At 39.0% G+C, this 18,324-nt stretch overlaps 3 protein-coding genes across 4 annotated transcripts in view; 2 read left to right on the plus strand and 1 right to left on the minus strand.

Annotated features, from left to right (window-relative positions):
- Positions 1-18,324, plus strand: part of LOC115750563 (protein FAR-RED ELONGATED HYPOCOTYL 3) — an 874,908-nt gene that overhangs the window by 533,937 nt on the left and 322,647 nt on the right. The window lies entirely within an intron of this gene.
- Positions 2,284-5,389, minus strand: LOC115750548 (50S ribosomal protein L17, chloroplastic). The gene is made up of 2 exons (XM_030687997.2): positions 5,049-5,389; positions 2,284-2,817 (listed from the first exon to the last, which is right to left on the minus strand). Exons 1-2 carry the CDS (start codon positions 5,299-5,301, stop codon positions 2,408-2,410), a joined length of 663 nt encoding a protein of 220 aa, XP_030543857.1. The 5' UTR covers positions 5,302-5,389; the 3' UTR covers positions 2,284-2,407.
- On the plus strand, positions 6,227-12,252 carry LOC115750547 (probable serine/threonine-protein kinase PBL8). 2 transcript variants are annotated; one of them, XM_030687994.2, is made up of 7 exons: positions 6,227-6,431; positions 6,930-7,191; positions 7,583-7,923; positions 8,024-8,159; positions 9,739-9,875; positions 9,963-10,086; positions 11,267-12,252. In XM_030687994.2, the coding sequence occupies exons 2-7, from the start codon at positions 7,134-7,136 to the stop codon at positions 11,749-11,751; spliced, it is 1,281 nt and encodes a 426-aa protein (XP_030543854.1). In that variant the 5' UTR covers positions 6,227-6,431; positions 6,930-7,133; the 3' UTR covers positions 11,752-12,252. The 2 variants fall into 2 exon arrangements, with proteins under 2 accessions (XP_030543854.1, XP_030543855.1); XM_030687995.2 differs by having other exon boundaries at positions 6,936-7,191.

Raw genomic sequence — 18,324 nt, forward strand, 5'->3', positions numbered from 1 at the left:
AAGCCCGTAATTTTTTATTAATAGTTTGGGCTTGGGCTCATGAATAGCTACTTTTTTTCGCTTGTAATTGAGTGATGTAACGAAAGATGCGAGCTGCTGATGAAAGTGAAATCCTCTGCTGGACATAGCACTAGTTTAAGGGTGAACTAGGATAAAATGCCGTGTCTCGATTTCTCTATCTCGCTTTATGTTTTATCTCGACTTGATTGTGCGCCGAATCCTAACGGGACCGAAGCGGAGACTGCTACGTAAATTTATCTACGAGTGGTTCCCAAGAAGCTACTAATGTCGGTCATTCATTCGAACATGCACCACAAGTAAGTCGACAGGCAATGACAGGTGAAAAATAAACATGAGAGGAGGAGGAGAATCTACAAAGGAGACCTTGCAGTTGAGCCATTATCGTATGAATTGGAATGGAATAACATATCATGATAGGAAGCAGTCACCAAATTGACATTAGGCTGGAACAGCATGGTACCTGTTCCCAACAAAGAGATTCCGAGCCTCCGGGAGGCGGGCCCACCGGAGATCTCGAAAAACGATTCGGTTCCATCCGCCCGCCGGAGCAACAGTATCATGTTCAATGTGCTTGAAAGTTCAAAGCCATCAGATGCACGTAGGTACGCCCTTCAAACGCCCCGGTAAGAGAAGTCAAAACGAAGGACCCCCCTCTTCCTTTTTGGCCTTTACAGAAGGCTTAGCCAGATGGTCCACAAAGCGTTGATGTTCTTTCTTCCGTATCAGTCACGATCGGAACAGAACACATGAAACTTGCGAACGCCGCAATACTAAGAGTCCGAAACAAACGGGACAAGTCCTAAAGATGATAGGTCGGCGGCTTGGCGTATCAGCGAATGTAGCAGCAAATGATACAGCTTGAGACAGCTAAGTGCGACCTCAGTTGCGTGATCAACTCAAACGCTAAGCATGGATGGCCTCATCTTCGCAAAACCACCCACGTGTCCTCGCCTCGAGGTCTTCAAGCCTGTGAAGATTATGAAGAGGATGCGTCAAGTTGCGCAAATTTAAGCTAACATGTTGAAGCAAAACGAGTTATTTCTCGTCACTTTGAATGAAAATGAAAAAAATAACAATATTGAATTGACTCATTCAATCTAAGCAAACGGTAGGATCACAGACCTTAGTACATCGCGATCGTGAGAACTCTCTATAGTCGACATCTGAAAATCGCCTTAGTTGGAGTTGAAGTGAAATTATACAGATGATTTCCAAGAACGACGAGGAATACTCGCCCCCAAATAGCACGAGCATCGGTAAGGAAAAAGCTAACATAATCAATAACTAAATCAATTGATAAGATGACCCTCTGAGTTTTGTCCATATCATCATCTTATACTCCTCATTTTTAACTCTTGTAGGTTTGAATTTCGCAAATAGCTCTAACACATAACAATGATAGACGTATTGGATTTCCCGATTGAACGCAATCGGAGCGAATAAATCAACTTCAAAGTGGATTTGTTGTGCGAATAGTGTGTTATGGCCCGTGGCCGCCTGCCCGGTGGGGGTGGCTCCTCCGTTGTGGGTAAATGGGAAACCCGATTAAGAGAAAGAGCGAAACATTGAGCCCCCGAAAATTCTCAAGTAAAGTGAACTTGACATGTATTTTCCCATGCAATCTCAGGAATCCAATAGTCCTAGCTAGCATTAACTATATACTAGGCAATTCCACTGGCAATAGTATGTTAGGCAAGCGTTAAAGAAGGTGGCTACCAAGTACTTAACACAGACATTGACATTCGAATTGCCTAAGGGAGAACAGGCGCGACATGAGATTTAGAGATGTCAATACGGGTTTTTGACGCACTTTTTAACCTACTTTCATTTACTTGAGTCATATATGAGCTCGGTAGATTAGAAAAATGAGTCAAATATAGATTTAGACTTATAAAGTTTATTCAAATATGAGTTTTAACTCAACCCATTTTTAACCCATGGCCCACAGCTTTTGAAGCATCACTTGCAAATGGGGCTCAATTATATTAGATTATATCTTTTATATGTTAAAAAAAAGGACAAAAAAAAAAAAAAAACTGTTTTGGGACGCTACCGCAGCCTGCCGCAGCCTGGAACATTGCTTCCTAACTATCAGGTTCAGTTTTGCCAAAAAGACAGAATAAGCGGTTTTGATTCGCCACCACAGTGCAAACATGCCAAACAAAGTTGAGAAACAAAAATGTTAGCATTCAAGAAGTTTGACTTTTAACTAGGTGGTAAACGTTGGAATGGTGTATCGGTGAAAACATGAAGCCATAGCAGAGGTAAACAATGAAGCAATAACATTTACTTTCCTTGTACATGACAGCAATTCTCATCGTCAAACAATAAGCTACATTAATTTGGTTAAACACCAGATTCACAAATTTGCCGGTAGAAAAGTTAACTAGACAAGCTCGATATAGGCCATAGGTGCATTGTCCCCGCGCCTTGGCAGAGTTCTAATAATTCTTGTATAGCCACCATTTCTCTCGCCATACCTCTCTGGGACTTCGGCAAATAAAGCATGAACGATCTGCTTTTCATAGATAAAGCCAAGGGCTTGTCTTCTTTTGTGAAGAGATCCATCCTTTGCCAAGGTAATCATCTTGTCGACATACTTCCTAATGGCACTGGCCCTTGCTCTGGTGGTCTTGATCCGACCATGTTTGAGAAGCTGAGTTGTGAGGCCACGAATTAGTGCGCGTCGCTGGTCAGGGGGCCTATTAAGCTTGGGAACCCGCCTGCCATGCCTCATAGCGAAAACTCGAGATCCGTTGTCAATGAGGGTGAAGTTGTGTTCGTAGCTGGTGTAATCTGGAAGAAAGCCATTCACAGGCAATATTTCAAAGACGAACATGATAATTTAAATAAACGCAATGCACAATCTGTGGAAGTTAGATGCTACAGATACTAATTTAACAATAAAAAACATCTTCTATTTTGGTGGGAGCATAGGACCCGGAAGATAGACCCTAAAATTGAAACTTAGATTCAAGTGGGCCTTAAACTTGAGGATCTATGTAAAGGCTGCAAAGCCCATTTTCAGCAATTTGAGGTTGTTTCAGTCGATCAACTTCAGAAAAGATTAAGAGGTTCTTCTCCCAACCATCGAAGCAAGTGAAGTCATCATAAGATCATCAAACTATTGGACAGAATGTCAACCATTGCCTTTTCCTCACATAAGCAAAGTGACATTAAGTACAAGTTTGGAGCTTTTACCTGCTCAACCTTCATGCGTCGCTTCTCCTGCATAAAAACACCTCGACACAAACAAGCCCTAAATGCAGAGACAGGTACGAAAGCTAGAACCAACAACAGGTTCTGGACACGGATGGACTGACAGAAATGGGCAAAAAAAACAATATTGCAAATTGTGCCCCTATTGTAGGTGTCAGCTCATGTTTTCTATCACTAAGGTAGCCTGTTGCCAAGTAAGACAGATAATTAGCACACCGGAGTAAAAAGCTCTCCCCATGGGAAATATGAAACACAACTTGCAGAAAGATGCATGGGCAACACTGGGTTGCAGTAGTCCAGGTTATCAGCCGACTATAAAGGTCAATTAGTGAACCAGAGTCCCCCTAGTTTCATTTTAAGCTTTGCCAAACATCTTAATCACTTCTATTTCTTATTGATGAATTTTTCCGTGATAATCGGATCGGCCAATGCAAAGAATAGATCAACAGGAAACAGCACATCCAAGCGAGAGGTCAGACCAATCCCATTCATTCTGGTCTGATCAGAACGGATCTTGTTGAATGAATTTATCCATTATGCCCCAATCTAAATATCAGCTTTAAAGACTGGTCAAGGATTCCTCACCCTTCACCAGGTTACCTTGTTTCATTTCCTGCGTTTTGCAGTTTGACCACGATCACATGTGATCACACAGGACCCGTGTAAGCACCAAAAGTAAGTCTAGAGCCAACCCTTTGTTGCCATGGCCCATGCTAATAATAATCTCAATTATCATATAGTCCTCATCTCACATGTGTTTCTTATTTCTCTTCACCTTTGCAGCTTAATAAGCAGGTGTTTCCTTGTTCTCAAATTTTTGGCTCGTGTAGGATAGTTTTTCTTTTTGACAAAAACAGATTGGGAAGGTAAGACAGAGTATTTGGGAGGTAATTGGAGGAGCATAAGCTAACTATGGTCTTTGTAAAGAAGAGAGAAGTAAAAGATATTCAACTAATATACTTCAACAGCCTACACGTGTTTCATCCAGAAACGCCTAAACAGACGAAGTCCAACATCTGAGCAATGCCTGATCCGACGACTATTATGGGCACATCAGCCTCCACCCAAACACACTGCTTTCAACATGGATTCTACATCTTGTAGTCTGTTTTTACCAGATAAACAACCCAAAGACAGATCAATGTTTATGACTCAATAATGTCTTGCCGATCCAGCCAAACAAAGGGAGACAGCACCTACTACCAAACCAATGTTTTCAAATCATAGGATGGAGAGCTCTACTTCTATGAAGTAGCAGCACAGAAACAAGTAACCAGTACATGAAACAGAAATGTGAGGTCCCCTGGCATTAGAGTTCTTGCCATATTTTCTGCTTAGTGTGAAGGGTATAACCTCCCACCCAAGTAAACCTTTAGTTCTTGAAAAGGGTGCGGAGAGGAGCAATTCGATCCAAGACTGCATGTAATGTTTTAGACCACAGAACCGGCCATTCAAAAACGACAATCAATCACATTCTCTCGAAACTTGAAGCATAAATCTCTACCAAAACAAAGACTCATGAACCACATATAATGCTGCACATCATGTCCGGCTTCAACCTGTTAATAGACTACAGAAAACAAATTTGCCTCGAGAGAAACTCATTCAACAAGAACGAACGACAAAACCAGCCCTATATGGAGCTAACTCTATCCCCAAGTCCTAGCCATCATTTCGCAAACTCAGTCAATTACTACCATAGAAACAATGCCAACAGGCTAATTCACCAAATACATAAGAAACCCACAAAAGCAAGGACGTCAAAACACAGAGACGCTCTCATTGGATCGAAGAAGAAGTAGACATACCCGCGAGCCCGAGGGAGAGAAGGGGATTGAGAGGGGACAACCCCGCGAACGAGCCCAACTGCAACTTGGGTTTGCGAAGGAGAGGAAAGGAGGTCCTTTTAGCGACGGAAAAGAACCGAACAGAAGGAGGAGTCGTCTTCGAAGCCGCCGCCGCCGCCGCCTTGGGAAGAGAAGGAATGGAAGGAAGAGCCGACTTGAGAGACGCCATGCTCCATCGGGTATCAGTAGAACTGCATCCACAAGCCATCGCCATAGCTCAAGCTGCAAAGCTCAAGAAACTCTATCCTAATCCAGATGATAACAGCACTGGAGTCTACGAAAGAACCCAGAAAACAGAGGGAGGGAACGGAGAGAAACGGGTCATTTGGCATTTGCTCGATGTCTCTCCACGTTTGGGCCTTTCTTGTTCTATCCACTTCGGCCCTTTTGTCATTGCAAAAAAAATTCCAAGTTGTTGTTCTTGTTTTTTTTTTAAGGTGTAAGAATGAATTTCCTCCTAATTCGGAAAAGGAAAACACAAAAAAAGGAAATTTGTGTATTTTTCTCTTGCCATGATGGATACAAAGTTCTATAAAGGCATGATCTTTTGAAACTCTTATGGTAATGATTGGGCCTATTTTGATGACCAATTGAAAGAAGTTCGAGCCTTTTGGTCGATACCTCGCATATGACTATGATTAATATAGGGCACAGTTGAAACTAGAGTTAGTTCCCAAAAAATGTGAGATTGTTTTGCCCTTGTTGTCTCACAAAATGAGAAATGTGTCCTAAACGTAAATCACGCTCTTACATTTGAATAGCTAAGTCCTCCGCTAATTATAATCTTGCTTTTCCTCCATTTTTAATTTCTTATCGAGAACGTCATATCATCATTCATGCTTACTCACATCAAGCAAGTTGCGCATAACCAATATTTCAAAAGATGCGATAACTCACTCGATATAATTTTGGCGAGATGTAATGTCAAATTAGTCATGAATATATATTTTTTTTGCCATTTATTGGTTTAACTTTAAAAATCCTCTGGCCATAAAATAAGATGAACAGGAAACTTTTATCTGGAGAAATAAGAAAAATGAAAAATAAAGCCATTAAATCTATATATATCCATGACGACACGTGTCGTTTTCCAATTAAGCCTTACAAGAAATGACCGTGCTCCTGAACTTCTCACTTTTCACCAGCAAACCCTCACTTTCTTGTCACTCTCTCTCTAAAATCTTTCTTTCCTTCTCTCACCTTCCATCATCCACTCAAGACACGCAGAGAAGTGGCGATGATAGCGTCTTCGACTCCATCAGCCACCTCTGCGCGTTCAAAGCTCACCATCGTCGCTTCATCTTTAGCTCAAATCCAACTTAAGGGCAGCCACCAGTCATACCCGTCAGTGCGCTCTCTCTCTCTCCCTCTCTGTCTCTCTCTCTCTCCCCTCATGACTTTGTCTTGAATCTGAGCTGCATTTTGAATGTGAAGTCGGAATCTTGAGGATGCTTTTGAGTTTTGGGTGTGAAACCCATCTCTGAATGCTGCAAAGTCCGCAAGATTCAAATTGTGTTGCCTTGATTTTGATGTTCATGTCGAGAGAGTGTCTTTAGCTGTAGAGTTCAAGATCACATTTTTCTCTTCTTGTTTCGAGCGGGGGCAAACCGCACGAGTCGCGGGACCCAGAAGCCATTGTGGGCCGGGACACGCGATCCCCGCCCCGCCCTGCCCCGTTGCTATAGGCGACTTTTGGGATCTGGAGATGTGTAGTGGCCATTGTTTAATAGTGATCATGTTCTAAGTATCTTTTGTGTTGGCTGTCTTCTCTCCCAGTATGTGTTCGCATTGTTTAATGGGTTTCTCTTCCGTTTCTTTCTTTTTTTTTTCTTTTTAAAGTAGAGAAAGTTCTCATCTACTTTGAGAGAGAAAAGAAGAGTATCATATAGATACTGAAGGGTCGAGAGAGGAGGGAGCAAAAGGGAAGAGGAAGGCAATCACTTGGAGCTCTGCAACTAGGAATTCTTCCTTTCCACTGCTGGTGTTTGCGCTTTTGCATCATCTAAACAAGAACGTTCAGACCAAGAACGACGGTGGGCGACCAAAATGGGCAACTGTGGTACTAGAGAAGAGTCTGCCGTTGTGGCTAATGCGCATGCGCAAGGTCAGATTTTCGTGTCTCTCACATTTCTATCTCTAGATCTAGTGCTCTTGTTTTGCCTCTTACATTGTGCTCCTGCAGACGCTTTCTACCGTTTGCTTACTTTTTTCTTTTGGGTAATGATGAGGAGGATGATGATAGTTCGAGCTGAAGTTTTTACTTCGACTTTCTGAATTTGACAATGTTCCTTACATTGATGGGCTTCTTTGTTTCTGATTTTGATGACCCATTATAAACATGTTGGCAATTTTAATTTGTGGGTCAGACTTTAAAATGTTGGGCGATTTCGCTCCTTATGGAAGGGACAAAAGAAGCATCTTGTTCTTTCTTTTTCTCCTTGCTAACTAGCTGTAAGGGTTTCATTCATCTTACAATTAGTTTGTCCTTTTGGCAGTCCAACAACTTCAAATATTATCTCCATTGCCCGGTAAAAATCCACCATCAGAGAGAAAGCATAGCCGCTCCACATCAGATCTGAGTGATTGTTCTACCCCCAGAAACTTTGAGGACTCAAGAAAAAATGCCGTGCTCTACACCCATGTGATTGCTTTCACACTTTATGAACTCGAGACTATTACAAAGAGCTTCCGCTCCGATTACATCCTGGGGGAGGGTGGATTTGGGACTGTTTACAAAGGTTATATTGATGAGAATGTGAGGGTTGGTCTTAAATCTCTTCCGGTTGCTGTTAAGGTTCTCAACAAGGAGGGTCTTCAGGGCCACCGGGAATGGCTTGTATCGTCGTTTTCCCTCACTTTCTCTTCCTTTTAAATCTCTAATTAGCATCATTCTTTAGTTGTGCCAGCTTGTTTGACTGCTGATGTGTATTTGGCAGACGGAGGTCAACTTTCTTGGACAGCTTAGACATCCAAATCTGGTGAAATTGATTGGTTATTGCTGCGAGGAAGATCACAGATTGCTTGTGTATGAGTTTATGTTCCGAGGGAGCCTTGAAAACCACCTGTTCCGAAGTGCGTACATGTCTCTTTGTCTCCTGTGTATTTAAGTATCGCATGTAATTTTGCATTCAAATTATGTCTTAGTAGCTAGTTTGAATGCTATTTCATAGATGTCGCGTTTTTTGAAAATGAACCTCTTTCAAGTGAACTCTCATATTCATGACCTTTTTACTTAACATTACCATTTTCTCAAATCTCTATGACTAGAGGAATTACAATAGGTCTAAGTGCCTTTTTAGGCCTGTGAAATTGAGATGAAACGTGTTGTCTTTTCTGCATGTTCATCTCATTCATCTTGTGAGTTGCATGAATTTTGCTGGTTGAATGCGGTATCCTCACTCAGATCTTGTACCAATGCAACAGCTTAAGCCTGTCAAATTTGTTTGTCCCAGTTCCCTTGTTACTAACAGACATGAATTGAAGAATATTCGCGATATTCCATTTGCGCCTATCAACAACTTCGTCACCTCTTTGTCCATATTGGCATAGGCAATAATTCATGCCCCGCGGTTTATTATTAGTTACTATGATATTCGTAAAAAGTACCCTCATTTATTTCAACTTAAAATGTTGCTGTATCTTTAAGTTGGTGTCTACTGATCAGTTCCATCATGTATTATGAAAAACATATGTGGTCAAATCAGTGTAGCACATTTTCAGTTTCAATTGCTGCAGTTTGACTTTATCTGTCTTTATGCACGTGAGCAAACGCACGGAGATGTTGAATCCCATTTTATGGGATTTATTGCTCTGGAGTTGCTTTTGATTCACATTGGTTAGCACGCATGTAACTCAGAATTTTACCCATGCTATGATCTTATATGCTGTTTATCTGATACTTTTTTTGCACTGACATTACTCCCCGCTTTCTCCTCAGTCTCAGCTGTCAGGATTATACTTTAGCTGATCGATGTCTAACAGTGGTTTAAGTGAACTAATTATATAGGCTAGTGTTTCCTTTTTTATCTCATCTTTGAACATGAGCTTCCAGCATCATGTCTCTTCTGATGCAGTCAAATCATTGTCTCTAACAGTTAGCATTACCGCTAAATTATGCTTTGTCCACTGAAAATTCTTGCAGTCATGCAATTGACTATGGATGGATCAACAAAGTAGCGACTCAACATTGTGCATCATTCAATCAGGGAACTCTTATTTGTAAATCTTCAAAATGAGGTTGCTCTATTTTGGAAATTGATTCATTTAGGGTGACTTCATTAGCCTTTTAAGAATCTAAAGTTAATGCGGCACTTAAGATGACATGTCATTTTATCTACATGCGAACGGCCTTATGACACGACACAGTAGCTTTTCATTAGCTTTTCCAGAGGATGGCTGACAAATTCATTCAATTTTACATTCAAAGCTTCAATGATCTGATTGAAAAACTCCAAAGTATAATCTTTTTATTGTTTGAAGTCTAGTCAATAAAAGTTTGGTATGTTTATTATTGTCTGCTGCTTTGATTTCTTAGAGAAAATCCAGCTAATTAAAACCGTTATACTAATTGTGAGCTCATTTCTTGCATTTACAAAGATACATGCTAGTTTTTTAAAATTAATACAATATGGTCTTTTCATGAGGTATTTAGAAGCAACTATTCCTTTACCATGGGCTACAAGGATGATGATTGCTCTTGGGGCTGCCAAAGGACTTGCTTTCCTTCACAATGCTGAAAGACCAGTCATCTATCGGGACTTCAAAACCTCAAATATACTTTTGGACTCTGTGAGTTTGCCACTTACCCTTAATCATACTCAGTATCACTTTACTAAGAACGAGAGATTTATTTTCCTACTTTCCTATGATCGACAGGATTATACAGCAAAGCTGTCAGACTTTGGGCTAGCAAAAGCTGGCCCTCAGGGTGATGAGACTCATGTATCAACCCGTGTTATGGGAACATATGGTTATGCTGCCCCTGAGTACGTAATGACTGGTAGGTTGATGAGATATTTTAGTGTTTGTTCACTTTACTAGCATGTGTGGAAGCATATATTGCATTTGTTTCAGGTATATCCCATTGCGTTATGAACTAGGAGTGAACTATTTTAACCATACTTTATGGGTGGGATATAACATACATAATATATATGGGTGTGACCTTGGCGCCAGTGGTGTTATTCTATTTCATCAATTTGCTGGTTATAACGAGACTCTAATTTTCTGCAAGAGCTATGCTCTTTGTATCCCCAATGTATAAAATGTATTTCTTATAGCAAAAGTCTACAAGGGAAATTCATTGTCCATATGGGAATGTGGTAATAAAATACCTATGAAAAATTGATAATATGGTAAAATTCATATGATCAATTAAGGACAGATGGACAAGATTTTGCATTGAATTTTATGGACAAATCATGCGAAAGACTGGTCTTCTTAAAGTAGATGAGCTGCATTTACCCATCTTTCTTTTCTAAACATGCACCGCTAGATCTACTTTTTATTTACTATTTTCATCAACGGAAGATGGATTGTGGAAAGATTATGTAGAAATTATAATCAAGCAATGGAGTACGTAAGTCATATTTCCCTGATATGGTGACAAATGCTGGAAGTTTTGAAATTTGTTGGACTAATGGGGAAAGAAGTTTTCACTTTCTGGTGTAGTTCTCATGCATTCGATGCCCTATGGCTTCTTGTTTGGAAGAATACATGCAGAGCAAATAGAAATGATGAATACAGGCATTTCCAACTATATATGAAAGGACTTCAGGAGAAAAATTTAGGATAATAGGTGAAGTGAAATCTTCCCTATCTCATTTGCATGAAGGAAATATAACAGCGAACTTTGAAGAAGATTGACGGATGTCAAGTTATTTTCTTGCAGTGCTAATGTAGAATCTGTGCTGAGGAATCTTTGAACTTTGTTGCTAGCAATTCCTCAATTTATTAGCCACTGAATGTTTCTTGAAGAGGACTGCAATTGTGCATTCTTGGCAGGCCGGGTTCGGTACTACTTATGACCAGTTGCGCTTACATGATGTGTCGAAGATTGAAACTCCTAACCTTTTCATTAAAAAGACGAAACTTCTGATGATTGTGTTGTTGAAGAGTCCAGCTCAAAAAGTTCTCCACACTTCTGAATGAATTACTCTAATACTCTATATAATGAGCAGGTCACTTAACAGCGCGGAGTGACGTGTACAGCTTTGGAGTTGTTCTATTGGAGCTTTTGACTGGGAGGAAGTCTTTTGACAAGACCAGACCAAGCAAGGAGCAGAACTTGGTTGACTGGGCCCGGCCGAAACTGAACGACAAAAGAAAATTGTTGCAAATAATCGATCCAAGATTAGAGAATCAGTATTCGGCAAGAGCAGCTCAAAAGGCGTGCAGTTTGGCCTACTATTGTTTGAGCCAGAATCCCAAAGCAAGACCCCTAATGAGTGATGTTGTTGAAACCTTGGAACCTCTACAAGGTAGTAATGATGGTGTAAATGAAATGCCATCAACACTAGGACTTGGCGGGTCCTTCACGATGGGTGGAGTTTCTCATTATCAGACCCGTCGCCGGTTCGTAAGCAACGTGGGTCCTGGTGCTAGCTGCCGGTCTCCAAACCCTAACTGTTCACCGGGTGGCCCTGCAGCATGCCGAGTGAGATGAGTAACCACTCCTCAATTGTGTATACTCCTTTTGTTGTGCCTCTTCCTCCCCAGGCCTCTTTAGAATGACAAAAAGTCGCTTAACTATAGTGGCGGGTGCATTTGCTTCTTTATGCAAGAAGTCACATGGTGTCCTGGTGTTCCATAGTTCCAGTCAACTCCACCGTGGTCCGTGGATGTTGTGGTTGTATTAATCTCGAGGTCTTGTTTGGCTGATACAGTGGTAAATTTCTCATGTGAAAAGTTCTAATCTTTGCATTTTGATTTCAAACGGGGTAGTTCTGTATCTCACCCTTAGAGTTTCTTTCCTCCTCTCTTGTTTTGTTTTGTTTTGTTTTTTTTCCTCTGGGGATGTCAGGGCGGGGTTCCCTGAAAGAGGCTAAAGTTTCATAACTGATGATGCAATTCCAGTTTGGGAATTGAGAAAATGTGTGTAATGGCTGTAAGTTTTGATAGTTCCAGGAAACTCTAATAGTTATTCTCCTGTTAATTGTTACTGTTCCAGTGTCATGTGTGTATTTTCTTTTGCTTGTTCGGCTGCAAAAGTTGGCATGTTTTTGGTCATTTGCTCATTCATGCTGTCTGGTTACCATGCAATATTTAGTAGCGCAAAACAGAAGTGCCGATCAGAAAGTAGAGGCCTGCGCATTCAACATTGTCGTGAGCTTGTGCAATGGCAATGAGACTGCATGATGTGGGTTGCTTAGCAAAAGTGGACGCGTTATCAGAAGCGACGGATCAAATTCTTGAGACCCCTCCAGGAAGAGAAGTATTCTGGGGTGCATCAATCTCCTCCTAAGAGAGGTAATCTCTTGAGAATGAATCTTTTCTAGCCTCTACTATTTGCACGTTGGTTCTGCTTTCTGCCCCTCTTTTGCTTTCCTATGGACATTGGAGTCATCTATATTGAATTACCAATGATTATGTTTTTTTTCCTGTGATTATTCCTTATGGTTCATTCGAGTTAATATTAGAATAATTTTGATCTAGTACCTCCATCTTTCCGCATGAATTTTTCTTAAATCTATAATTCCGACTTTGAAAAATATCTTGGGATTTTTTTTTTAGGGAGAGGAAGCTCAATTTAAATAGGTAAGTTTCGACTCCATGTAGTTAATATGACCAATGTCACTTCTATGGATAATAATTTGTCCTCTCATTCCTCCTAACAATTCTTGGTCCCCCATTAAAGTCTACAAGACGTAGGCCAATTCTATGTCCATAATATTGATAATGTTGTTAAGTGGTTGAACCTACCAGCCTAATGATACAACGTGTTCAATAAAATGTTCCCGGTTCATCATTAGGTTCACTATAGAAGAGGGAATAGCAAATGCCGGCACGCCATCGCGTAAGCGAGAGATCCGCATTTGAACGATAAGCACGAAGTCGCCTTAGTATGAAATATTTGAATCGTTGAATAATCGTACGGGGATAATCGATAAAGCTACACAATTCAAAGAAATGGTACATGTGAAAAGATGAACATATTTGAAGTAGTGGGGTTGTTGTAAGATAGAACAGATGCAAATTTCACAACGTAAGAGATAATAATTTAGAATTATGAATTTGTAGTGGGGCAAAAAAAGATTGAGATCTCTTAAAAATAGGACGCCATTTTTGTCATGCACGGGTATTCCTAAAACTTGTCACGATCATGCAATCGAGTCTTAGAACTTTCAAAATGTGCAATTCAGTTCTACAAATTTTCGTGCAATCAGGTCCTAAAATCTAAAACAGATACAATTAAGACGGATTTGATTCCATAAATTTACTAAGTTTTAAGCCTTAGATTGCACTTTTTGAAAGTCTTTTAAAACTCAATTGTACTTTTTGATAACTTTCAGGACTTAATTGTACCTTGCGAAAGTTGTGGGACACAATTACACTTTTGTAATAAATTTTAAGAATTTTGGGGCACTTATTCCTCTCTCTCTCTCTCTCTCTATATATATATATATATATATATATATATATATATATATATATATATATATATACACACACGTCTGTGTGTGGATAGATGGTCGCGTGTTAGTTTGTGGCCGTTGTTTCAGACCAATGTCATTTAGATCTGCATTTTTTTACCAGCTCATTTGAGACCATCCAAATAATTTAAAATATGCCCGTAAATTAGGACCTTGTCAATTGAAAATATATTCTGACAAGAAAAGATTAATATATATATGCATATGTATATGTATATATGTATATAGGCAATTATTTTTTAAGACAGGCCAGGCAACCGACATGTCATTTAAGAAAAGGAAATGTAACCCTGTCCTCCTTTCTCTTTGTGCTATAATCTCCCGGTTGACTTTGACTTTTAGCTAAATATTGGCCAAATATAAAATAAAAATAAAAAATATATAATAAAGAGATCATTTTTTTTTTCCAATTTCTTAGTACTCAATTTTTCATTTTTTTTTTTAATGTTTCACACCGCCACCACTTCCATAGTCTCTGTGCTAGTCACCATCCCCTTCCCTCCTCCCACCATCATCTAATGGATAAAACAAAGATGAAAACAACATTATCGAAGTTTGAGGGTGAGAACATGGAGGAGGAGAGTTGTCGATAAAGACTGGCGTTCTATATTGCTCCTTATCTTTTTGCTACGTGCAGTGTCTTATCAGGGTGAAAATTTTATTTGTGGTGTGTTCTTTTGGTGGGGAGGAGAAAGTACCGAAAAGTCCCTGAACATGTTTGCGTTGGTATCCATTCAGTCTTGAACATTTCGATCAAACCAATTTAGTCGTGAACTATTTGCTTTTGTGCCGTCCGGTAATTTTGGATGAAAAATGCTGATGAGGACCCAGGCGTGGCTGACGCGGAATTGGGCATTTTTAATAATGTTTTTCTGAAAAATTTTGAATTTGAATTTGGATTTGGATTTTTTTTCCTTTTTTTTTTAATTATTTGGCCAACAAGGACAAGGGCCAGCAAGCCCTCGCCGGCCATTGGCGTGGGTTGCCTTGCCCAAAGCCGGTGGGGCCGTGAAGGCTTGCTTGCTATCGGCGAGGCGACCCTCACCGGCCAAAATGAAAGGAAAAAAAAAAAAAAAAAATTGAGAATAAAGTTTGTGTAAAATATATATGTTTAAAATGCTCATGTCAATATTAGTCACACTACATAGGACGACCGACGTTCACGTGAACTTTTTTTGGGCTAAAATTTGTCGAAATGGACTCAATTTGCACAATGCAAAAGGTTTTATGATTAAATCAGTTAAATTGAAATGTTTAGGACTAAATTGAAATAAATACAATATCTTTTAACACTTTTTTTGGGTATATTTTCGCTTCTTTTTAGGTAAAGCATCAGCATGTGTAGCGTTTATGTTGAAATCTCTCGTGCTCCTGTCTCAGTTGTGCGGTCCGCATGGGCTTATCTGGTTTGCATTCTTTACGTTTCGCGCTGTCTGCTGTGTAATGAATCGGAACACAACATCATGGATCTTGTGAAGTGATGAGGTTACATCACTTAATCCCACTCTCTCTCTCTCTCCGCGCCTAACTTGCTTGATTAATTAAGTGAAGTGGAGTGTGCTAAACCGGATCGATTAGGACGCCTTTTGGGTTATTGAAAGCGATTATGTAATTTAGACATTGAGCGATAACGGCCTAGGAAAAATTACCGAAATAGTCATAAACTTATTGCGATTGTGCCAATTCAGTCCTAAACTTTTTGTATTTGTGTCAATTCAATCCATTCAGCCATTTTTGCCCGGCCGACGTTGACGTGACAATTTTTAATTGTATTTATTTATTTTTCAAATTTTAACTTATTATTTGTTATTTATATATTTTATTGTATTTTATTTTCTTCTCCTTTTTTCTTCTCGACCCTCGCCTCTAGCGAATTGTTGATTCGGTGACTTGTTGGATGAAGAAGGAGAAGAAGAAAAAAGGAATCGAAAGAAAAGAAAAGAAAAAGGGAAAAAAATATATAATTAAAAAAAATTAAAACATTATTACAAAATTTCTATATTAGCGTCGACGTTCATGTTTGCATCGGTTGGCCAAAGTTTTATTTCGGTTCACCCTTAAAACAGGGTTACATCCGACAGAAAATTTTACTATAATTAGCACCTCCCACATTTCTATATCATCCCTCAATTACAAGAGAAAGAAATAATATATAGAGGCCGTCGTGCTTTCCTGTCTATGGAGGATATAAATTACAATATCCCAACAAAAGTTAGCCGGATGGACTGGATTGACATGAATACAAAAGGTTTAAGACTCAATTGATAAAAAAAAAAGTTTAGGACTGAGTACAATTACAATAGGTTTATAATTTTCTTGGTAATTTTCCCTAATGCCTAAAAGTTAATCATCACGACGGAGTATTACTTTTTTTTAGCAATTTCCCGTTAATCCTTCATGCAAAGTGACATGTAAAGATTGAGATGGTAATATAAACCCAAAACCAAAATCACCAAATCGTTTCATTTACACTACGCAATCACTAGGTGCCACAATTAATGATTTATTTATATCTAATTGGGAGCCACTTAATTGCAAGAGGACAACTCATGATAGCTTCGACTCATTCATGACCAATCACTTTCTATATGAAGAAAGAAAATTGCCGATAGGCTTCTATTAGCAAAAATCCTAAATATGCGACTAAACACTTTTTTTTTCTTTTATTAGGTTTTTCTTGCCAACGCGTGCTGGTTAAATTTAGGATTAATACCACGGAAAACCCTAAACTGGTACACCTATGACAAATTTACCAAAAACTATTTTTTTGATCACAAAAAATCTCAAATTGATGCATATGTGATAAATTTACCCTCCGTTAGTTTTCGTTAAAATTAGATGGCAAATGGTAGTTCATGGGTGTACCACTTTAGCGTTTTTAACCCTCTGTTTGTCACAGGTGTATCAATTTGGGATTTTTTTTGTGGTATCAACCGAATTTAACGAAGGGTAAATTTTTCATAGGTGTATCAATTTGAGGTTTTTCGTTGTAAAAAAAAATTAGTTTTGGATAAATTTATCACATGTATACCAATTGAGGATTTTTAATGATAAAAAAAAAATAGTTTGTATCAGTTTGAGATTTTTCGTGGTATTAACCCAATATCTACAAAAGTAATACCGCATGTGGAATTGTATTTTTTTGGCCGCCGCACTTGGAACAGACAATAAATTAAAATTTAAGAAATATAGTTAATTATAGGAAAACCACTTAAGAAGGGACATGGGTAAGAACATCCTAGGCTTTGGGCTGCATGGATGGATTTTAATCACCTATCCCTTTTCTCTCTGCTCAGCTTTTTTTTTACTAAGGACAAGAAGCCCTAATGGGTGTCGGCTACCATGGAAAAGCCACCAATTTTTTCTTAGATTAATCCTCTCTCTTCAAGTGAAAATGACCTTTCTTCAGCCATGCTTTCATCTTGAGTATGTGATTTAATCATATTTTAACTCATGTCATTGTTTGAGTGCTATTCTGACTCAAAAACATGGGGCACTAAACCAAGTTTGATTACATTAGCCTCGGACGACTCCTCATGTCTCAACTCAAGTTGCTAATATATTAACACATCGAAACATTCCATTTGACCTTTTCGTACATTCTATTCAAATCTTAATGGCGAACGCACATCGAAGTGCTGCCATCGGATAAACTTCACGCCAATTTTTTCGAACCGCGACGGTAGGAAGAGTACAAAGACCACGCTGTGGTTCCAATCGGAATGCGCTCAAAATTGTTTGCGACATTTTGGAATGTTAATTAGATCGCGCTTGGCGGAAGATTTGATTCCGCCTAAATAATTAGACGGAGAAAACTACAATCGGCCACAATTGACGAAATTTTTCACGTGTGTTTAAACGAGACGTCGACATACGACTCGATAGAGATTAGGTTAATGTGGAAAGTCCTTGGTGCTCATACATATCATTGACGCAAGTAAATATTTTCTTCCTCTATCTAATCCAAACTAACAATTTTAGAAAATTAGAGAACGTGTTCAAAATGACAACTTTAGTGATGATGTAACGGAAAAGAATCTTGGGGGAGAATAAAGCACTTAAAATCTTAGATGCCATTGCACATCTTTATAGGTGGCAAACCATGCCTTGGAAAGAGAAGACATGGACCTAACAAAAACCAAAATCATCATGTAATTGGTAGCTTGTTGCGAACTTATTGATTGCCAAGTGAAAATCACGGATATTTGTCCAAAAAGTCCTAAACTTTTTGAAAATTTACCAATTTAGTTATGAACTTTTCAATTTTGCCAATTTGCTTATTAACCTTTTTACGTTTTGCCAATTTAGTTTTATTTGGATAATTGATCGAAAGGACTAAATTGGCAAACCGTCAAAAAGGTTTAGGACTAAACCGGCAAATCGCCAAAGTGTTTAGGATCAAATGGCAAATCGTCAAAAGATTTAGTACTAAATTGGCTCAATTGAAATGTTTATGAATGAATTGACCATCGCATAATAGATTTAGAGCTTTTTGTACAATTTTTCCATGAAAATCATGTCTGGAAAAGCATACCAAAGAAAACCAAAGATTAAAGGAGAAAAGCAGAATATAGCCAAAAAAAAGA

The sequence above is a fragment of the Rhodamnia argentea genome, chromosome 10 (genome assembly GCF_020921035.1).
Source record: "Rhodamnia argentea isolate NSW1041297 chromosome 10, ASM2092103v1, whole genome shotgun sequence".
NCBI classification, from domain to species: domain Eukaryota; kingdom Viridiplantae; phylum Streptophyta; class Magnoliopsida; order Myrtales; family Myrtaceae; genus Rhodamnia; species Rhodamnia argentea.